This window comes from Gopherus evgoodei, chromosome 10, assembly GCF_007399415.2.
Source record: "Gopherus evgoodei ecotype Sinaloan lineage chromosome 10, rGopEvg1_v1.p, whole genome shotgun sequence".
NCBI classification, from domain to species: domain Eukaryota; kingdom Metazoa; phylum Chordata; order Testudines; family Testudinidae; genus Gopherus; species Gopherus evgoodei.
Genome location: NC_044331.1, coordinates 37,240,405 through 37,263,879, shown reverse-complemented (window position 1 = coordinate 37,263,879; position 23,475 = coordinate 37,240,405). Strand labels below are relative to the sequence as shown.

At 45.3% G+C, this 23,475-nt stretch overlaps 1 protein-coding gene across 3 annotated transcripts in view; it reads right to left on the bottom strand.

Annotated features, from left to right (window-relative positions):
- HMG20A (high mobility group 20A) overlaps window positions 1–23,475 on the bottom strand; it is an 83,503-nt gene that overhangs the window by 24,212 nt on the left and 35,816 nt on the right. For all 3 annotated transcript variants that reach the window (XM_030577237.1, XM_030577238.1, XM_030577236.1), the window contains exons 3-5: window positions 5,552–5,644; window positions 3,353–3,500; window positions 409–621 (exon numbers count right to left, since the gene is read on the bottom strand). In XM_030577237.1, coding sequence (XP_030433097.1) covers window positions 409–621; window positions 3,353–3,500; window positions 5,552–5,640 — 450 coding nt within the window. In that variant the 5' untranslated portion in view covers window positions 5,641–5,644. The remainder of the gene's footprint in view (window positions 1–408; window positions 622–3,352; window positions 3,501–5,551; window positions 5,645–23,475) is intronic.

The following is a 23,475-nucleotide window of genomic DNA, read 5'->3' as shown; positions in this document are numbered from 1 at the left end:
CTCTCCGTAGCACAGCTTACAGAGCTATGCTTTCTTTATATGGCTAGAAGACCTTGAAAATGGACAAATATATTGTCAAAAAAACAGCTCTGCCCCAGCTAGTTGTAAGCAGCCCATCCCTTCTGGTCTGCCTATCTTTCTCTTCTGAAAGACTCACGCGTGTCCTGCATATACCCTTGCAATGGTTATAGGGCCTATGTAATTTTCCACCAGCAATGACTGGGGAGAGATACTTTGGTCCCAAGAGGGTTCCTTCCTTTATCTCTTAAGGGCCTTTGCACCCCATCTAAAAACATCTCCCTAAACACTTTCGTAGTCAAACACTGATGTCAACTTCCTCGGTAAGCAATAGTGTTCCCATTAAACAATAATCATATCCCCAGCAAGGAAAAGGGAAGTTAATGGTACCCGTTTCTCCTCAGGAGGCAGCTTACTCCACTCATTGCCCAGCATCCTGGTGATCTCTGGGAAAGGGACTTCAGGCATCTTCGCTCGAAGCTGCTCCCTACGCTCATTCATGAATCGCACATACCCTGTGAGGGGGGATTTCGGGGCATTGCTGTCCCTAAGGGGTTTCTTCCTCTTTCTCCCTTTGGACCAGCCTCCTCGTTTAGTTCTTTGCTGCAAAATGAAACAGAAGAAAATTCAGACTGAAGGGGGAAAAAAAATCTGATAAATAATTTTACCCCTGGAAGGAACAAATATTCACGTCTCAAACATTTTCATAAGGAGCATGTGGCTGCAATATAAGCTTCTTCACTTATCTTTTCTGTGAAGTTCAAACTTCACTTCAGTCTAATCCTGACCTTCTTCTAAACAAAGCCAGACAAATGAGCCTCATTATCAGAAATTGCTTTATAACATCACTGCAGGTCCACGGGACAATAAGATATCTTCACTATCCCACTAAGATTCTCCTGCTGTAGGACCGTGAGTTGAGACCAGCATCATCACACTGAGATAGTACAACTGAATGACACTGAAACATTTATTTAGGAACATAGCACACACTGTAATGAACTTATCGTCTTCACTGTCCTACCTCCAGCAGGGACACATACTAGTTACTTCAAAAGGAGGAGGGTGGGGAAATTAACGGACAAACAAAACCAGTGTAGTTGGACAATTGTGCTATATTATGCCCTGGTATATTTCTTCCTGACCATAGCCTATAATCATTTTATGCCATGAAGCACAAGGAGTAAATGCTCATGAAATGTCATCCTAGCTAATGTAACTGCAGATGCAGCAAAGAGTCCCGTGGCACCTTATAGACTAACAGACGTACTGGAGCATGAGCTTTTGTGGGTCAGTACCCACTTTGTCATAACTGCAGATGTTATCCTTATTCTAAACAAAGTGTCTAATAATTTTGGAAATTTACAAAGCCGTTTGCCCCAGTATCTTATTGTAGAAAGTTTCACATATTATCTACCAACCTGTATATTAACAAATATTTCCCCTTCTGATCTTTTGCATTAGGATGTTATGTTTCCCAGTATTCTTGTATCATGGAATAATGTAAACAAGTTTGTACTACTGGGCTTTCCCTCCTATGCTCACTGTTGCTACAGATATCATTATAAATTGCTTTGAACTTTTAAAACTCCTTTCATCAGAAATTTGAAGAGCTTTACAGAAGCAGTCAAGTACTGTCCCTAGTTTACAGGTGGAGGAACTCTGAAGCAGGACAGTTAAATGATTTGCTTGAGTTTTCTGAACTCCATGTTTCTTTAATGATCTCTGGACAATGCTATCTTCTTATGCTATATAGTGCTATCATCTATCCATTCTTTTAATCTCTCCTGGAATGGAAGGCTTCTTATTACTTTGATTGCCTTTCTTTGGCATTTCACTGCTTCTGTTGTAGTTCTTTTGAGATGAGGTAATCAAAACTGAATATAGCTTAAGAATGGACACAGCATCTGCCTGTGTAAAAGCACTTTGAGATTAAACATTTGCTTCAGTTCTTAAACATTCTAAATCGTCAATATCAGTAAAGAAGATACACAACTCCAGCCTAAGAAGCATTAGCAACACTTACACCTTTCATTAGAGTATCTCAAAACATTTATAGGTGAGTAAGTATGATTATCCCCATTTTACAGATACGGAAATGGAAGCACAGAGAGGTTGTGACTTGTTCAAGGTCACAAAGTAAATCAGGGAAAGAACAGGGAATAGCACTCAGGTCTAAGTCTCGGTCTCCTACTCAAACCATTAGATTGTACTGTTTCCCCAGAGAAATGAAAGGAAAGGTATGCAAACCACTGAAATGAAATCTCTATTTGCTAAACTAGGGAGTGTCACAGATGTCACTCTTGGAGGGTCAGCCTACTATGTTTTCCTGACTACAGGAATGTGGTTGCACAACAGAGGAGAAATAGCTATTGTGACAAAGTTCCTCCTCTGCCTTGGTGGGTCCTGCACTTATTGGAGGATTTGCTCGCCTCAGAGATTCACAGCAGACCTCAGTTTGGCCACTTTTGCTAGTGGCTCAAACCTGCTGTTCACTCAGCTAACCTCATCACTGGCCAGTATAGGGAAAAGGAAGGAGAACAATCCATGCGGTCTGTGCTGACCCACCTAGTGGATCGGGGGACAGGCCAGGGACCTTCCCCTCTGGTGGGACCCACAGTCCAGGTCAATTCCTCCTGTATCCAGTAGGGAGTTGAGGGGATGAGGGGAACCCAGGCCCGCCCTCTACTCCAGGTTCCAGCCCAGGACCCTGTGGATCACAGCTGTCTACAGTGTTGTGTGTAAAACCTGTGTGACAGCTACAACTCCCTGGGCTACTTCCCCATGGCCTCCTCCCAACACCTTCTTTATCCTCATCACAGGACCTTCCTCCTGATACCAGATAGTGTTTGTACTCCTCAGTCCTCCAGCAGCACACTCTTTCACTCTCAGCTCCTTGTGCACCCCTCACTGACTGAAGTGAGGTCCCTTTTAAACCAGGTGCCCTGATTAGCCTGCCTGTCTTAATGGAGTCTAGCAGCTTCTTATTTGGCTCCAGGTGTCCTAATTAGCCTGCCTGTCTCAACTGGTTCCAGCAAGTCCCTGGTTGTTCTGGAACCGCCCCTGTTACCTTACTCAGGGAAAAGGGACCTGCTTAATCTGAGGCTAATATATCTGCCTTCTATCACTCTCCTGTAGCCATCTAACTGCACCCTGTCACACTATAGAAAGTAAAGAGATGAAAAACAGCCTCGTGGACATGGTGGATGGATGAAAACTGGTATCCTACTAGAAAACACTTGAATGAATAAAGTGACAGATGGGAGGGGGAGAGCCCATTCTTTGCTCTCTCAATCAGTAAGTCATTTGAGTTAACTATATTATTTCAGCTCACCTCTTCTTCAAGTCTCTGCTCGCTGCTTTCAGCTGTATTAGAAGACTCATTTTGCAGCAACTGAACTTGTGACAAGTCCTCCACAAACTCTGGATTGTTCACAGACTGCGAAGCTCCTCCACCGTATGACCCCTCAGAGTGGGCTAACCTGGAAAATCAAGTTGTGTGAGAAAGCGCAGGCATTATCGTGGTTATCTACTTCCCCTCTGCTCCTCTGAACTGTGCAATGATGTTGAAAATATTATGCAACTTTGAGGCCAGACAAAAGGTGAGACATTACAAAAACAGCAACTCAGACAGCTGTATGTTCCATCTGGCTATGTGATTTCCAGGCCACTGTCTACAGCAGTTACCAGGGATTTCGATAAAGCTCTTCTAGGTCCTGATGGAGACAAAACAGTCCTAAGAAAACTAACTTTTGGAGAAACTTGTGCTTACACAAGTCAAACACAAACAAAACTAAATCTGTTTCAAATAATAATCAAACATGCAGCCATATGAAGAGAGGTACAGAGCAGGAATGAAAACACATGAACCCTGCAGCTGTATTCAGGGGAACACCAGCAGAATGACAAAAAAGGTACAGAGTAGAGAGTCTTATCATCTTCATCCTCCTCCAAGTGATTGCATCTTCTTGTATGCGTTTCCTATAGCCTTGTATAAGTGTTCTGTGCCATTGGGGTTCCATGGGATTTGGGATGGAACTCTTTGCAGTATTGTCTCCTGTTGACACACCTGGATATCTGAAGCAGACTCCCGTATCATAAGTTCCCACTAGGCCGCTGAATGGCTGCTATTCTTCAGTCAAGAGATGCTGAAGGTGGCATTTCATTCAATGGCACCACCCTGCCGGAATCAGGCTGCCTGTGGTATGGAGGTCAACAGTACAGCTATATGGAGGTACATGATCTATGTGGATCCCCAGAGTTCTGCATGGATCTTGGGAATTTGCTGTTTTAGGGCAACAATCCAGTGGTCATTCTAACCATTGTTCTTAATGGAACAATTCATAGATCTGTACAATTTTGAGATCTGCTCCCTGTGTATATTCAAAGCGATAGCTGCTTAGTCAATGGACAAACAATTTTTTACTACTTTTTTCTCCTGTTAGCAATGTTGAGCTAACATAGCTACAACAAAGCGAGATTCTTATTCTGACTTGTGCAACATCAGATGTGTTAACCAAGTATCAACTGCAGAATTTTAATTTTCATGTACAGAGAGTTGTACACCTCTATAGCACCTTATCCTGAAATACACATTGGTTGGTACAGGTTTACTGATAACGATACACAACCCAGAAAGAGACAGGCTTGACTTTCAGATCTCAGGTTGAGATTGCAGAGCCAGCAGTTAGAAAAAACAAAAAATGGTTTATTATACACTAAGCATACTGAGAGAGAGAGAGCCTATAGAACCCCACAATGATATTTTCAGTCACTTGTCAGATTTTAACCCACTTCAGGCATCACAACCTTCCAGTCCACTAACAAATACAGAGTAGGAAAAATTGTGAGTGTGGTGTGTGGACTTTCAATGAGAGGTGATGAAAGATCATTCCCTTAATCCCTCCTAACAGCACGTCAAGATTCCTACGTGCACCACACTTGGCTTTGGCGTCAGCAAATCTTGAGGCCCAGAGATGTGGGGCCAAGTTCAGACCTGGTACAAGCAGATGCCTCTATGTTTAATTACATAGAATTGCACTTGCTTATTCTAGATCTGAATTTTCCCCTTGGAGGTCTAAAGAATAGAAAAGAAACCTGTTAACGCACAACAATGCTTAAAAAAAAAAGTATTCCTGAAAAAGAATCTAATCTTATGTCGTTGAGTCCTTAAGACAGGGCCACTGCTTTATAGCCTGTGCAAATAAGGACAATTTGTTTGATAGACAGGAAGAGTATTCATTTATCAGTTCTGTTCTTAGACATCCCTTAATCAAGAATGCATCTTTAACAGAAATTCAGTGGTGCCACTGGAGCACAATAAAGAAAACAATCACCATTATCTGCAGACCCACTCTAGAAGGCTGTCCTTGTAAAACAAGATTTTACGAGTACCAGAAAAGTACACATGAAAGTGAAAATTAATAGTGCTCAATCGGTCGAGTAGCAAGAGTGTACAATCAGGAGTACTTTCTCTGGAGAGTCTGCAAGGAGAGAATAGCTGTGAGCTGAGTTTAGAGCAGCAGTTGCTTACCCAGTTGTGGGCATATCACTGCTCTCCTTTGAGCCATCATCATCTGCAAACAGTGGGGGTAGGGATGAGCCAGCCATCAAGCTCTCCATACCTCTGTGAAGAGAAAGTGGAAGCAAGATTAACATTTGAATTACTTCTCACAAGTGTCCTGCCCATTTAATGATCTGGCTTTCTAAGTCTTACTTAACTGCCAGTTCTTAAAAGCCAAACAGCACATCAGCCTCAATTGAATCCTGCACCCTGGTTAATTTTTTGAATTATTTGGACCTAAAGATTTGATTGTGTGACGTGAACCTACCAACTTATATTACTGGGTTATCCCATGTTGGTCCCACCAATCAGGTGTTTGTAATCAGAACTAACGATTGTTGGCATCTTAGTAGGAAATAACATTCGGCCTACCTACTTAAATCCTCCTTGCAGTTTCAATATGAGTTGGTGTTTTCACTTCCTCTCCTGACTCCTGTACTTTCACAATGTATTGGTATACATATATTTGTTGCATTGCTCTTCATATGTGGCTACCTTGTTTTCTGTTTCCAGGTTATAATACAACATACTAAGTTCACAAGCAAAATGGGCAAGCACTTGTAGCATGATGTAATTCTCATTGAAAGATACCAGGTTGCCAGAGCAGATGTGGCTTCTTTTGTGTCCTCACATTCATCAGTTGGAGATTTGAATTTGTGGAGGAATAACTTCATGAATACAAGCTTATTTCATATCCATCCCTAGCAGAACATATGTAAGATCTCTGAACAAGAAATCACTACAATTATCAGAAAAAATTTCACCCTGATGCAAAAAGAGAAAAATTCCATTCCTACTCTTAAGAGTATGTCTACACTACAGAGCTACCAGGGCTCTTCCTCTGGTTTTGCCTCAACCTCCACCCATTTTCACACAAAAACTTCTCACCCGTGTATAGTGGTGCTTTCATAGTAATCTGCTTCCCCTCTGCTCCTCTGTTGGGTGCTCTGATGGTGGGTGTAGGTTGGAGCCCAGGTGCTGTTTTTACTCAGATGAGTAACCCACCCACTTTGCAATGAAGTCGTAAGCGAACATCTGATACTCTGACAGTATTCTAATAGTCCTCCAGTGCATTCCCACAATTCTCCCCATGTGCCCAGAAGGACAGACAAGTTCTATAACAATTCAATGAGAAAGAATCATAGAGCAAGTCAGCTTACTGCAGTGCAAAGAACCAAGGAATATGCCCCCAGAAGTCCTAGCAACATACATGGTGGAGTGCAGCACTAGTGAAGACACAGTGACTTGGGTAAAGCTCTGCAATGTGACTGTTCACACCTAGATGCTCAGACCTGGGTGCTGATCACCTGAGTTAACTCTGCAATGAAGACAAACCCACAGAATCCCCACATTGGAGTGAGACAAGTGAGAGACTCAGATCCAGGCTAAGTGTCACATTTAAACACTCTGGCTACTTTACAGCTTTTTAAAAGGGTATCTTGATGGTCAAGGACAAGAAGAAAACACCTGAAAAATTCCCAAGTTCTACAGTAACTGACTTGGTAAGGCAATATTATTACAAAAAGAGGGGCAGCAGGATGCAAGGTTCACTACCAAACAGGTGCTTGAAGGAACAGTTACAATCTGTGGGGAGAAGTTGGGTTATTTTGAATGTTAAGAAGGCCATTTGTTGTGCATATACTGACCCTCCATCTTGGTAATAAATCCAGCAAATCCTGCATCTTGGCAGACTAGATGATCCTTACAGTCCCTTCTAACCCTATGATTCCTTTAAGTAAGTATTCAGTTAATTCCCTGATCAGTAGATCAAGGTAAGGTCTAGGTGAAATGGACACTTCAAATCAATCTAATTTCCACCTGGAATGGAAATTATACTTTCAAGATTTCCACACAAAAATTCAGTGTGTGTGTATGTATCTATATGTAAGGGTAGAAGGTGGTGGGAGGGAAGTAAAGGTGTCAGTACCTTCTCTCCACTTCCTATCCTCTGTTTTTCTACCTCTGGAAATCCATTTTATTTCCTCCTTTCTTGACTGTCCTCTTTCTAATGATCTCAATAAAGGATTGGAGTGAGCAGGGCCGGCTTTAGGAACTACAGGGCCTGATTCGAATACCCAGCAGCGGTCCCGGTCTTTGGCGGCACTTCAGCGGTGGGGGGTCCTTCACTCGCTCCAGGTCTTCCGCAGCACTGAAGGACCCCCCGCCGCCGAAATGCCGCCGAAGACCCAGAGTGAGTGAAGGACCCCCCGCTGCCAAAGTGCTGCCGAAGATCCAGATCACTGCCGGGTATGTAAAAAAATTTTAAACATTAAAAAGGCGCCTAAGGTGCGGGGCCCTCTTGGGCATGGGGCCCGATACTGGGGAATCGGGAGAATCGGCCTAGATCTGGCCCTGGGAGTGAAGGACCCTCTTTTTTCGAATTTAACTAAAAATATGAAGTTTGGGTTTCTAGCTAAACCTGTTATGGGAAAAGGCAAGTGCATCTTATTGATGTAAGAGAAAGAGGCTCAATCAGGAAGGCAGAAATCCAATATTGGTTCCTACTATTACGGGAATTCTTTATATCAAACACCATTCTTTTAAGTGTGAAAATCTCCTATATAAAAAAGAAAAAGTGACTGCAATAAAGATCTGAAAGCCCCTAAAATAGGAAATTCTGGTGGAGTAGAGTGAAGCATTTCAGTTCTGAATGAAATGAACAGAGGGAATGAATTCTCTTTTCACCTGAGGAGATGGATCCATCCAAATTAAGGTTGGGGTTCTTAAATGAAGCACTGTGAGACAGTGTAAGCAGAGGCGGATTTACAGTAAAACAGTGTGTCCTGGCAGGGGGCCCCAGGGCTGGGCAGCTGCGGGGGCAGAAGCTTGGTCCCACCAGCGCCTGGGGCTCCTGTTGCTGGCTCTGCACCTACCGGTAACCAAGCTCCCCTCCCGCCCCTGAGCATGCTGCGTTCCCGCTCCTTCCCCCTCCCTCCAAGTGCTTCTCTCGCTGCCAAACAGCTGTTTCCTGGCATTCAGGTTGCTCTGAGAGGGAGAGGGAGGAGCGGGGCCACAGTGCACTCGGGGAGGAGGTGGAGAAGAGATAGGGGCAGGGTTTTGGAGAAGGGGGTGAAATGGAGGCAGGGCAGAGCAAAGGCGGTGCCCCCGCACTCCCCCTATGCATAACCTCCCAGCCCCCTGCCCTGAGCCACTCAGGGCGAGGGCTGGGAGCACCCCTATGATCCGAGCCCACACCCCCAGCCCTGACTCCTGCACCCCCCTCACACATCCCCAACTCCCTGCCCTCCATGACTCCCCACATCCCACCTACACTGCTCGCACCAAACGGGAGGTGCCCTAGGTAACCGCTCCACACTCCAACCCCCTGCCCAGCCCTGAGTCCCCTCCCGTACCCTACTCCTGGCCAGACCCTGCATCCCAACCTGCTCCTGCACCCAGGGCTGGTGCAACTATTTAGGCAACCTAGGCGGTCGCCTAGGGTGCTGGGATTTGGGGGGCGCCATTTTCTTCAGCAGTGACCACGGCGGCCGGATCTTTGGCTGCCCCGGTCGCCGCCGACATTTAGGTGGAGGGAGCTGGCGCAGGGGAGCATGGGGAGGGCCGTCTGCAGCAAGTAAGGCAGGGGGGCGGCACGCAGGGGAACTCCCCGCCCCACCTCACCACTGCCCGCCTCCTCCCCAAGCACGCCGTGGCTCCTTCATTCTCCCGCCTCCCAGGCTTGCGGAGACAATCATCTTAGGCGCCGCGAGCCAGGCAGGCGGGAGAAGTGAAGCGGCCATGGCATGCTCGGGGTGCTCGTGCTCCTGCGTGGAGCAGGGGTGAGCTGGGGCGGGAGGGGTGCCTCAGGGTGGGGGGTGGGGAGCTGCTGTAAGGGAGGCGCCTCAGGGAGGAGAGGGGGAGCTGCTGGGGGGGTGCCTCAGGGGGGTGGGGGGAGCTGCCACGCGGGGGGGGGATGCCTCAGGGTGGAGGCGTGGGGGGGGGGAGGGCGCAAGGTGGAAGTTTCACCTAGGGCACGAAACATCCTTGCACCGTCCCTGCCTTCACCCTAACTTCCTCCCCAACGTTGCACCCCCAGCCCTGAGCCCCCTCCCGCACCCTAAGTCCTGGCCAGACAACACACCCCACTGTTTTTTTATATATATATATTTTTTATAAAGGGCTCTTATCCAAAGAACTTTACAATAGTTAGCTAACAGTACAAACAATATTTGGAAAGATCATTAAGTGGTCCACCGAGACTTTCAGCGATTTTCATGTGGTCTGTGGAAAAATAAGTTAGACTACAAAAACAATCAAGGTACCTCACTTTATTTTCATTTACTTTCTATTACTTATAGGAGAAGGATGAAGGAAAAAAGGAGATAAGAGACACTGTTCTTTTTCTTGGCTGGGTCCCAAGGAGGGGCCCCAAAAATGAAGCTGAGCACAGGGCTCCACTAACTCTAAATCTACCACTGAGTGCAAGAGTTAATTAAATTGGAGACTGAATTCTTCTTTGATCCCACTGGAGAGTTGGTTAAGCACAGTAGCTAAATGTAACCCTGGCCCTAAACCATGTACTAGATGCTCTGAATGGAGCAAGTTAATAGACTGTACCGAAGAAGTTTTGTTTGTTTTACATACAGCTATTAAGCTTGCAACCTCCTTCAGTGCCATCAATCTTATCTTAGATGAGCCCTGAATTTATCTAATAGAAAAGAGTATTTAGAGAACTAGAGCAAACTTTGCACATAAATACAGTATTTTAAAATTATATATATTAAAAAGTTGTGTGTATGTCTTCTCTGAAACACAGAAAGCACTCTGTATATTGCAGGCTTCTCTACAACAGCTTTCTCAGAGGTCAAGGGCCTCTTCAGAATCCCAGCCTCATCAGTCAGGTGGCACTCACCAATCCACACATGCCTTGAGAGAATATATACTGTCTGCTAGTGAACAACCCATCACAAAGTGCTTTTCTATCCTGCATGACTCTTCTCACTGGCTTCCTCTCTACATCTGGACTCAGTCAGCAGCATCAGAGCCTCAGCTTGCTTTCAAACTGAGGAATCAGTCAGTCATCAAACTTAACAATATACAAGCAGACCACATAAACACAGGAAGCTGGAAGAACACACGCTTCTTTCTTCTTTAAAGTTTGTTTTATTTAACCCATATGGTGTCGATATTAATTCCTTCAGTTAGTGTACAGGCAGACCTCAAAGAAAGAAAAAGGTCAAATACTAGTGAATATGCAACAGCCTCTAAACTGTTCCAATAAACAGGAAAACAATGCAGTTCCCAACAGGATAGCTGAAAAGAGATGAGAATCTGCATAAGATGACAGGTCGGGATGATCTGCTGGCATTGGGGCTTCCAAGCCATTTCCTGCCATTAGCCCTTCAGTTGTGGTCTCTGTGCCTGAAAGCATTCAAGCCCTCAGCCCCTGTGTTATGGTCAGTCAGCCTCAAAGTGACAGAGCACCAAGACACGTTTAAAAAATGTAAAAATAATACTTTGGGAGGGCAAAGTTATTGTATCCAGGGGAACAACGTGGAGACAAACTGACAAAGGGGGAGGCTGTTTGGACTCTCATCTCAGCCTGAACAGGAGTAGCAGGAATTTGAGGGGGGAGGGGGAGAGAGAGAGAGAAGGGAAGTCTAGTCACAGACCTATCTGTCCCGTGACAATACTTGTACAGCTTTGCCAGTATGAATTCTTACCAAAGCATTTACAGGATTAAAGTGATATGAACATTGATTTAAAACAACACTGTTAGCTTCTTCTTCTTCTTTTTTTTTTTTGGGGGGGGGGGGGTGATAGCCTACTTTTGGGCTGAAAAAAGAATATAAAGGACGTTCCGATAGTTAGCTCCACAAGAGCCCACTTAAACTCAGCTTCACTTCTTTATAGCCTTGACTACCCCAGAGACATTTGAAAAAAATGTCCCACTATTACTAACACTGTTTCAGCTCCACCTGAATTATCAGTGTTCAGAGGCCTACTGGAGGGTACTACTGCCATTTTCAGTACAATATTGATTGGAGCTGCTCTGGGCTACAGTAAACAACGTGATGCTTAAAAAGCCACCTGCATATCAATGATAGGGCTCTCAACATCACCAGCACTGTTGAAACTGAGCCAGTATAAGCAATTGTGAGAAATTTTTAAAAAAAAATTCACTACTACATGCAAGAAATGCCATGGTATCTCTTCCATTGATTTCTAGGATGTATATTTGCATCTTTCACGGACAGAAGAAGAGTCCTACAAGTATTAGTAAAGAGTAGGGTTGCCAATTCTGACTGAAGCTATTCTGGGAGATTTATTTTTTCCAATATGACATAATGTCATTTTCTTAAAATAGCCTATTAAAATTTCCTGGATTGCTTTCAACAGTCACTGGGAGACGGATGCTTATTCCAGGAGACTCCAGACCAATCCTGGATGGCTGACGACCTAGTAAAGAGGCTTCTTTTAATAGGTGTACCACCCATTACAGGATCTCCTTGGTATATTACCAGGGGATGGAGCTGAATGGGAGAGAAACAGAATTGTGTATGAGAGTAGTAAAGGGAGGGAAGCTAGTGATGGGGAACATGAAGGTCCCTTTCGCACCCAACAACATAAAAGAATAAATGTAGTCTTTTTGTCGTCACTGGAGAAGTAAACTCTTGGCATTTGCTGGTGCTGCAGTCCTCCATCTACCCAGCACGTCACTTACAGCTACTAAGTGTTGTGCCGTCCATGTGTGGAGCTTTATGCAAGTTACTTCATGGGTCAATTTGCATGTTTTTAAAATAATTTGCATAAAACCATAAATTTCAGTTCATGGTCAACATAGTAGCCTTCCCTGAGCAGTGTGAAGGTAGGACTTGGCGTTGCAAAACTTGTCAGCTATGGCTGGGATGGATGGGCTCTGGATGGCGTGTGTGGTATCATTTAGATGGATGATGGGTATGAGGGGATGGAGAGCATGGACCAGTAATGGGGACCTCACTTTCGGTCCCTGCCACTATCCCCTCTGCTTGTTACTGCTGATGCTGTCACCTGTTCTTCCCAATTGCTTCGGTCCAGCAGGAGCAGCAGCAAGATAAGAGGCAAAAAGGCCTCCAGGTTGCCTGCTTAGAAAGTACAAATGCAGACCATTCCTTCAACTCAGTCGGACACAGGAAATCTCTGCAGGGCTGCAGGAATGTACGAAAGAACTGCCAGTCGTGTGAACCTTAGCAGCTGTAGCCACAAAGCCTTGCCAAAATTGTGGCCACATTTTATTACCCCTCCTCCCCAGAAAGTTGCTCTTTTAAACTTCCCTCTGTGTGTTTGACCTGGATTGGCTAGTAATTAATCAGAAGCCAGTTAGTTAGAATTTTCCATATCTTTTCAGCCAGACTCTGAGGGTCAAAAGCCACCACCATGACAGCGAATGAGCTGCTTGTGCTCTTGTTACCATGGGCAGTAAGGAGCCACCAAACAACACTACGATTTTTAACCAATATTGTAACCAGTTAGTGGTTTGTTGCCTTATTCTCCATGGTCAATACTTGGCTAACAAATGCAGCAGCTGTCATAAATGAAGGGGTGTGTGGGTGTGCATAGGCGGCAGGTTTGTATAATTTTTGGTGGTGCCCAAAATGGTGGTGCCCCCCGCCCCCCCGCTCCCACCCTGTAAGCCGATATAAAATGAAACTACAATGCGTCGGCACCACAAGATTACAAGGGTCAATTAAAAGTGGAAAGTCAGAAGCAGCACTTGCCTGCTTCAATATACAGTATTATATTTTGTTGCACCTGTTGTGACAAAGTGGGAATGTTTTTAATGTTTTCTCTGAATACTGTGTGGGTGACTCAGTTTCCCCTGCAAGGTGCCAACTAAAGGTGTTGGGGACAACGAGATCAGATGGCCTCCTTGTCCAGAAGAGACACAAAGGCAGAGGAGGGAGTGTCAGTTTGGAGCTGGCTGGGGAAATGGGGAGAGGCCCAGAACTTGGGTCCGGACTCCCCACCCTCCAAGATGGATCTGACTGAAGGGTCCTGTTTTCTGTACCTACAAGCTCTGTTTTAGACTGTGATCCTGTCATCTAATAAACCTTCTGTTTTACTGGCTGGCTGAGAGTCACGTCTGACTGCAAAGTTGGGGTGCAGAGACCTCTGGTTGCCCCGGGACCTGCCTGGGCAGACTCGCTACGGAAAGTGCACAGTGTGGAAGGGCATGCTGAATGCTCAGAGGTCAGACCCAGGAAGGTGTAAGTTTCTTGCCCTGGAGATAGTATGCTCAAGAGAGGAGACTCCCCCAGAGTCCTGACTGGCTTTGTACGGAGTAGTTCCAAAGCAACCCAGCATCCCCTTCCACACCATGCGCTTCCCGGAAGTCCGCACAGACACTGACACTCTCTCCTCTGGCCTTTGTCTCTTTTCCAGGCATTAGAAGGTCACCCGATCTCTTTATTCTCCAACACCTTCAGTTGGCACCTTGCAGGAGAGCGGCCCAGACCATCAGTTGCCTGGAGACAGGGTTTCAGCCATTCTCTGTGCAGACGGCATCACACTGGCACTCTAGGGATCTACAACAATCACACACCCTTATCCCACCATCTAGATCCTTGAGAAATGCATAGGGGAAACTGAGGCACCCACACAGTATTCAGAGAAAACATTAAGAACATGCCCACTTTGTAACATCTGTATACTTCAAAGGGTGTAAAATAAAAGTATTGGGCTAAACTCAATGATACTTCAAACTGACCACCAAATTTAAGTTGCACATTTTTCCCCTCAAGTGAGGGCTCTGTGGTGGGTCTGGGGATGAGGGGTTCACAGTGCAGGAGGGTGCTCAGAGTTGGGGTGCTGGGGGCACAGGCTCTGGGGTGGGACAGGGCTCGGGATAAGGAACTTGGGATGCAGACAGGCTGCCCCAGGGCTAGGGCCAGAGAGGACTCCTCCTGCACCCCCTTACTGGCAGCAGCAAGCTCCAGGGGAGGGACCACTCCTCTCTCCCTCCCCAGCACTCACTCTGCACCACAGTCACTGCACATGCTCCGAGACACTCTCTCAGGTCCAGAAAGCCCACTTGCCTCCTCTGTGGGGGGTACCAGGGAGGGGGGGTGTTTGCCATCACGTGTGGCTCCCCTGCTGCTGCCCTCATCATAGCCTCATTGTGGATGGGGGATGGGACTGCCCCCCTTGCCCAGCATGGGGCAGGCGTGGGGACTGCAGGGTGGTGGCTGGGGTCGGGGTAGGGTGTCACAACATTTACCCAAGCCCCAGCTGCTCAGGTCTAGGAAGCTCCCCTCCTCCATCTCCCCATGTGGCTTCCTTTCTCCTCTGCTGCAGCCTGCTGCCCCTCACCCTTGTCTCACTGGGGATGGGGCTGCCCCTTGCCCAACACTGGGCAGGAGTGGGGGCTGCGGGGGGAATGGGTGGATCACAGGGTCAAACCTCATCGAAGCCCCAGCAGCTGCTCAGGTGAATGAAGTCCACCCCAGATGTCCATCTCCTGGCCGGAAGTCCCCTTGGCGTAGGGGTAGGCAACCTATGGCACGCGTGCCAAAGGCGGCACACGAGCTGATTTTCAGTGGCACTCACACTGCCTAGGTCTTGGCCACCAGTCCGAGGGGCTCTGCATTTTAATTTAATTTTAAATGAAACTTCTTAAACATTTTAAAAACCTTATTTACTGCACATACAACAATAGTTTAGTTATATATTATAGACTTATAGAAAGAGACCTTCTAAAAACATTAAAATGTATTACCAGCACACAAAACCTTAAATTAGAGTGAATAAATGAAGACTTGGCACACCGCTTCTGAAAGGTTGCCGACCCCTGCCTTGGCATCTCCTCCAGGTGGGTGCTGGGGGACAGGGGAGAGAGCTCCCAAGCAGGTGTGTGCCTCTCGCCTCCCCCTGCCCCTCCCTCGGTGCTCCAAGAGGCTGCTGGCCGCTGATCTCTATAGCCTTAGGCAGAAGCAGCACAAACAGCAGAAGCAGCACAAACAAAGGGAGAGAGGCACTGGCTGTTTTCTTTCAGGCAGGGAAGCTGGGCCGGGCGGGGGGGGGCGCAACGCTCCAGGCAGGGCCAGGGGAGAAACCCAGCTCCAAATATTGGTGGAGCACAGCCCTCAAGGCATTGAATATTCCTGGTGCTCGAGCACCTTGAGCCCATATAACCTGCCACCTCTGTGGGTGTGTGGGGGTGGGAGAGAGTACCTCCCTTTTATGGACACCCAGCCAGCCAGTTATCTATAAAACCCCTGTTACTAGCTGTTCTTGACTTGCTTTACCTGTAAAGGGTTAAAAAGTCCATAGGTAAAAGGAAGGGAGTGGGCACCTGATCAAAAGAGCCAATGGGAAAGCTAGAACTTTTTACAATGAGGAAAAAAGTTATCCTTTGTCTGTCTGTGTTGTTCTCCCAGAAAGAGTGTAAAAAGCTTTGGGACAAGTATGAAAAATCACCGGATCATACCTAAAAACTACTCATTTGAAACCCCAGATATGTAAATAGATGAAGAAATGTCTAGAAAGACACGATTAGATTTCTCTCTTTTATTTCTTTATGGCTTGTGGACTCCTCTGTGCTAATCCCAGATGCTTTTGTTTTTCTTATAACCTTTAAGCTGGACCTCGAGAAGCTATCTTGATGTTTAATCCTCGTAACTGTTTCTTTTTAAATCTAGCAAAAAGCCTAAATTCCAGATGTATTTTCTTTCTTTTTGTTTTTAATAAAATTTACCTTTTTAAAGAAGAGGATTGGATTTTTGTGTCCCTAAGAGTTTTGCGCACATGTTGTTTATAGCTGGTGGCAACAGCTGATTTCCTTTGGTTTTTTTCTCAGCTCTTCCGGGGGAGGGGGAGGAGTAAAAGGGCTTGAGGGTACCCCACAGGAAGGAATTCCCAAGTGCGCCTTCCTGGGTTCTCAAAGGCGTTTTTGAACTTGGGTGATGACAGCATCTACCCATCTAAGGTCAGAGAAAAGCTGTAACCTTGGGAGTTTAATACAAGCCTGGAATGGCCAGTATTAATTTTTAGAATCCTTGAGGGCCCCACCTTCTGCACTTGGAGTGCCAGACTGGGGAATCAGCCTTGACAGCAGCTAATAGTGTTTCACCCTTACTAGCATCCTATGTTGTTAGCACATGGTCATCTTCTTTGACTAGTTCAGCATACCTATTTATTTCAGAGAAGATGGTCTCTTCCCCTGCCCTAGCATGCCTACATACACAATCTGGCCAATTCTGCTTCCCTAGTTCTCTGCGCAGATGGAGATTTCAAGACATGTTGCTACCATGTGCTGACGCCACCACTTTGTATACATATCCCCTTGCATTCCATCCGCTGTGAAGGCTATGGGATAACTACTTGGGTTTTCCCAGAAAGCACAGTTAAGTGATATGGTAGATGTGACTGCACAAGATTTGTCAGCTGGGTTGTACAAAGGCTGCAGTGCAAACAAAACTCAAACCAATGTTTTTAGTAAATTGGGACAGATGAGGGAGTATCAGGAACAAGTTACAAAACCACCGCAGTACTTGCAGTGTGGACAGGGCTTCTGTGTTTAAAGATTAGTGTGCAAACTGAACAAAAGCAATATGATAGAAAATGCACACAATATGTAGCTGAGGATGTTGCCAACTCATTTGAAATTTTGTTTTTTAAATCCTTGGAGAAGTTAAACATCCACCTATGCAACAACAGCAGCTTTTACATACAAGCCTTTACTTTTCCGTCCATCCAAAACACTACTTCTAGAATTAAAATTGGAAGTAATGTTAGCAACTGATGCTAGCAAAAGAGCCAATGGGAAAGCTAGAACTTTTTACAATGAGGAAAAAAGTTACCCTTTGTCTGTCTGTGTTGTTCTCCCGGAAAGAGTGTAAAAAGCTTTGGGACAAGTATGAAAAATCACCGGATCATACCTAAAAACTACTCATTTGAAACCCCAGATGTTGCATTTTTAATCTGAATGCAGATAAAAATACTTTCGGTTCTTATTGGGCTATTTTGCAGGTTTTAAATTGTTTGTGTTACTTTGAAAAAAATTAGCTCCACCAGCTACTTTGATATCGCTACAATAGCCAGAACTTTGCATTTGCTATGGCGGATTATGTCTCAAAAAGACCGGCTTGGCCCTCTGCCATAAATCTTTCCAACTATCCAAAACAGGTCCTCTAGATATTTTTCCATAACCCTACTCTTAGATATTATTTTTCACCACCACTTCCCCTCTATACCCAGATTTTCCCCCTACAGCAACTCCCAACCGAGAGAATGGCCCCTCACTTGAGACTGTGTTGGACTACATTTATATTTAATTCACTCCCACTTCTATACTCACATTACACATTTTTTATCCCAGTTGGTATTTTAAAAAACACAAAATCCTGTATCTGTTGGAAAAAAATCAGTACTGCCCCAGTGGCCTCATCTCTGTTCTAAAGTATGCTATTTTACTTCTATATGTTAAATATCTGATGTTTAGTATCCCCTTTACTATCCAAAAATGTATGGCAGTTTGTGCTGGATTCTGAGCAGAGTTATTGTATAATGGAGTAGCAAAGGGCTAGGTCTATTACCGTTGAGCTTTGGAAAGCTATACAGAAAAATGTTAGTGCCACCTTGAGTTCTTTCCTGTTCAGAATAAGACACTAAATTGATCCACAGGACACCAGCATTAGAGCATGATTGAGATGTAGACAACAGATTATCATTTTCAATTCTGCAATAAACTCCCTCTCAGGAAGACACCCTGGCACAACAGGGGAGACAGCTGCACTTTCCTGAAGCAGTAAGATCCCTGATAGATAGGGTTCAAGTCCCAGGGAAAGGAGATGTTTTCACTGCCTCTGTCACTTGAGGTATGCCAAGGGAAGAGTTTTAATTGGTGGCCAAGACAAGGTGGAGAGTAATGGAAAGATGAGATATGGACAGAACTGTAGTGTTGTGCAGAGTCTTAGAATTAGAACAATGGCATAGCTGCCACATTCCTGGAGGATGGATTTGTACTTTAATCGTCCCAAGATACATGAGTGGAGAATCATGACGTTTACTATATGGAGTCTTCTGAACAAGAGCTTTAGGAGTGCAGTCTAGTCTTTATCACACTGGTACTAACGTCCACTTTTTACGAAGTAGAGATCGTGATGGCAGGGTGACTTGGCCAAACCTGAGTGATGCTGTGACCCCGGGTGCCAGGTCATAACACCACTCACTCAAATTTGGCCTGGCTGCCCCTCCATCATGATTAGAGCAAGTGGCACCATGATCCAGTGTGGCAAGTCACAATGCCCTGAGCTGCACCCTGTCACGTGGAACAGGAAATGCCACTACAGGGTGAGTGTGTGGATAAGCTTGCTCGCCAACCCAGCCCCCCCCCCCTTCCACACTGGGCAGGGAGAAGTGCATGTGTGCCTGTTTTTGCCCCCCTGCTTTCATGATTTGTGTGTGTGCACCAGTGAATTCATGCTAAAGCTGCCCCTGCTTATATGTGTACATTTGCATGTGCAGTAACAATGATTATGTGCATAAATCCCCTAGGCAGCCCCAAATCCCTAACTTACTTGGAGAATGGGCCCTTTCAACATTTTTACCTTAGCAATCATACAAGGAGTTTGAACTTTATGCAAGAAGAGACAGGAAGATAGTTAAGGGTCTTTTATGGAGGGGAAGGAGTAGGGAAGGCAAACAGGGTTATGTGGCAGGCACAGAAAACGTTAGCTGGTCAGAGTTGGACATAGTGATGAGAGTTATAGTGAAGATGATGTGGAGCTGTGTTGAAATGGGAAAGGGACTTATTCTGTAATTATTTAGGGTAATTGCTAAAATTTTTAATCCAAACAGCTGTTAAAGCTGTCTTCAGTGTGACCCTGATGGTATTATCACTGCAGTGTACCAAAACAAATGTGTGGTGTTGGTGTTTAAGCAGTCCATAGTACATTCCATAACATATGCTGTATATTCTCCCAAGGCTCCAAAGAGCTGACTTCCAGTTGTTTTGAATTTTTTTTTTTATTCTTTGCCTCCAAAACCCCGTCTCTGAGACTGTATTTCTTATTGGGGAAGAGAAGAAGAGGCCTTGTGGTTTTCGAGGCTCTACAGCATTTCTGGTAGCTTTGGATTTAAAACACTTGGCCAGGCATTTGTACTTCACATTCACCAAGAGACTTGTACTTAATATTCTAGAACTTTACAATAATTTATGTAGCTTTTTGACATTGTTACTGAATAAAGGAGAGAAGAACTAACTGGATCTGCCAATCCTGCGAACTTCTGAGGGAGTTGCTGTCTAGATTGATAGACAGGATGAGAAGGGAGAGAGATGAAGAATAAAGGAAATAAATGGCTCTCAAGAGACAGAGTTCAGCTATATTTTCCTGCTTCCTTTCTCCTTACTCTGTTTGTCTTTGTCTCAGCATTAATTGTTGTAATGCAAGTCCATGGTTTGATGAAGGAAGGTTCTCTAATTAAAATCAGGAAAGATCACTTACTTAGAGAAAAGAATGGAAGCTTTAATAAGTTGTACTTAAGGTACAATGAAAATCACTATATGATCCAAATTCTGATGTAGAATAGACTGCAGCTAGTCAGCCCAGTGTAGTAGAGGTAAGAGTCAGGACTGACTGACTTTTCCACAACAGCAGTATTGTATTTTGTTTTATTCCAGGCACCATTCCTTTGGGGCGGTAACATACAGCTTCAGACCAAATGATAATTTTTTAAAGCAGATTTCTAGGTCTGTTTAGTATGAAACTCTTAAATCATTGGATATATCTATTTGAAGTAAATAAACATTAAATTGGTTAGAGCCAATTTGTCTACAAATAAGTAAAAATTATTTAATTTAAAGACCGGAGTGGAGCCAGGTCTTGGAGTGCAGCCAACCACACTAATCCATCCAGCAGACCATCTGGATAGAGCACACTATATATCCCTTTTTATGAATAAATGGGGATAGAACCTGCAAGTGAGAAAATATGTCCAATGCTAGGACTAAATGTCTCAGTGGCATTAGCCAGGATCTGTTTCTGTTGCCTAAGGCTAGGTGTGGGATAAGGAAAGAAATAAAACAATACCATGGCCTCATATGTTCATTGACTCAAAATCATACTGAACACATCACAGAAAAACATAATCTGAGCAAGCAAGAGCCCCCAGTGCAAGAAAAAGATGACTCATTTTAATTAGAAGACTAAGTTCAAATATGAAATTGCCTTATTGTCAGAAATTAAACTCTCTGCCTGAGAACAAAGCTGAACAACATAAATGAACGTTTGGTATCGCTTTGTCAGATCTGACCTCAAAAGCTCTTTCAGTGGATATAGGATTGCCAACTTTCTAATCGCACAAAACTGAACACCCTTGCCAGCCCTCTGCCCTCCCTAAGGCCTCCTCCCTGCTCCCCCTTCTCCAAGGCCCATCTCTGCGCCCCCCTTCTGAGGCCCCGACCCGACTGACTCTATCCCCCCTCCCTCTGTCGCTCACTCTCCCCCGCCTTCACTCACTCATTCATTTTCACCAGGCTGGGGCAGGTGGTTGGGGAGAGGGAGGGAGTGCGGCTTTGCCTGGGGGTGCAGGTTCCAGAGTGGTGCCAGAAATGAGGGGTTCAGGGTGCAGGAGGGGGCTCCAGGCTGGGGCCGAGGGGTTTGGAGTGCAGGAGGGGGCAGGAGTTTGGATGCTGGAAGGGGCTCAGGGCTGGGGCAGGAGATTGGGGTGCAGGCTTTGATAGGGAGTTTGGGTGCAGGAGAGGGCTCAGGGCTGGGGCAAGGGGTTGGGGAAGGGGTTCAGGCTCCAGGAAGGAGTTACGGTGCAGGAGGGAGCTCAGGGCTGGGGCAGGGAGTTGGAGTGCCAGAGGGGTTCGGGGTGTGGGGTTCCAATGGGAGCTGCAGAGCCAGCATTGCGGAGCCCCTGTGGCTGCCCCTCCCGCCTAGGAGCCAGAGGGATATGCCGTCCGCTCCCCAGGACCCATGTGGAGCCAGGTAGGGAGCCTACCAGCCTTGTGCCAACCGGACTTTCAACGGCCCAGTCAGTGGTGCTAACCAGAGCCAACAGGGTCCCTTTTCAACCGGGTGTTCTGGTCGAAAACCAAACACCTGGCAACCCTAGGTGGATAGAGAGGAATTTCCTTCCACGCTTTCTGTTGCTGGAGTGTCTTGTCTCTGTCATTGCCAGACCAACCAGCTCTGAAACGCACTCTACAGAAGAGAATGGGTAAAGAAAGATGCTCTTCTCACTGTGGAGAGCGCAGTGCACTTGCATTTATAAGTGAATCAAAACTACAGACATTTCACAACATAAAAAACAAAGTAAATTGTAAATGAAAATCAAAGGTACTGTATTTCAGCACAGACAAAGCAGAAATATGATTCTCTCTGCTAGCAAGTGTCAAATTAAGTTATATTAGAAAGCCAGCAGAGGTAAACATGTATATTTCCGATTGAACCACTCTGCTCTGATCCAAATGAGAAAATGCAGACTCCTCTAAAAGGAACGTATTGCTCTAATTTGACAGAGGAAAAACACATTGACCAGCATACTTGACTGCATACACAATTTGATTTGTTAATACACTCAGCACTTTAGAGAGAAATCCTAAGGATTCTAGAAGATCAGCAATAAAGCCTATACGAGTGAAGGTCCTTTTGCCCAACCCTAACAATGAATATAGCAATAAGAGTAGTTACCGTTGCTGGCCAAGAAGATCATACCAAAGCACACAGAGATCAAAATCAGGACCCTTCTCAAAAACACAAGTTCCAGAAGAGGCACTAACAGTGTGTTTCAAAGCAGTTTGAGTGCAGGATGAGAAGGGGGAAAATGTAAACCTTAGAGAGTTCTACAGTTAGTTATTTGGATCCCTGCATGAAACTCAAACAATGCTATTAATACTCAAACCTTCAGTAACACTTGCTAAACATCTACAGAAATCCATTTAAAACATTACAAAGTTTTCAGATCCAAGGATTCCTACTCCCATTTATAAATTTATTCTGTGATTATAGAATGTGCCCGAACATCTCAGAGATGTTCAAAATCTAACGCTATACATTGTTTTTGCCCATTTCTCTGTCACACTAAAAAAGCCACAAAGGATATTCCCCAAAACAAAACATAGTTCCTCACTCAGCACTCCCTTTTCAGACATGTCAGAGAGCAGATTAAGCACCTTGTCCTAAAGGTCAATAAAGTCAAGCTCTTTCAGACCAGTGGGGGAGAGAGCAAAGTCCAGAGTTGAAAACCATCCATTGATAATGCCCTGACATCAACCCCAGACATTTAAATTTAGTGACTGTTAGCTGGGCTGGCTGTTGGTGGGACCCAAGATCTAGAAGACCTCTAGGGTTCTGTTCTTGAGCCTGCCACTGACTTCCCATGTGACCATAGGAACGTTATTTAACTTCTCCCTGCCTCCATTTCCATTTAAAATGGGGGATACTATTACTTATACACCTTTGCAAAATACTTTCATTTGAGGATCTCTTCTTACTAATCCTGGTAGTCCATCGATCCGATGATGACAAATCTGAGCAAATCATCTATTGTTGGTCTCATGGTGTGCCCTCTGATGGCTATACAAGCCAATTCTAGAGGTGCACATTTGGCTGCAGATGGTGCATGGGAAGTTCGCAGTCAGTGGTTTGTGCGCTGCTGGTGCTCTGTGACATTGTTCGTGTGCCTCTTGTAGATGCCGGCAGCGGTCTTCCTCAAAGGCGATGCAGGTATTTCTGACTGTTGCACGCCACTGTGTTCTGTCGCTGGCGGCGTCCTCAAGGTCCCTGGGTTTGATACTGCTATACTGCAGATTGGCTTTGATAGTGTCCTTGTAACGTTTTTGTGGACGACCTATATGCTGGATGCCCTGGGAGAGCTCACCATAGAGAAACTGGCGGGGGATTCTGTGGGCATCCATGCGGCTGACATGACCGGTCCAACGTAGCTGTGACTTCATGATCATCATTTCG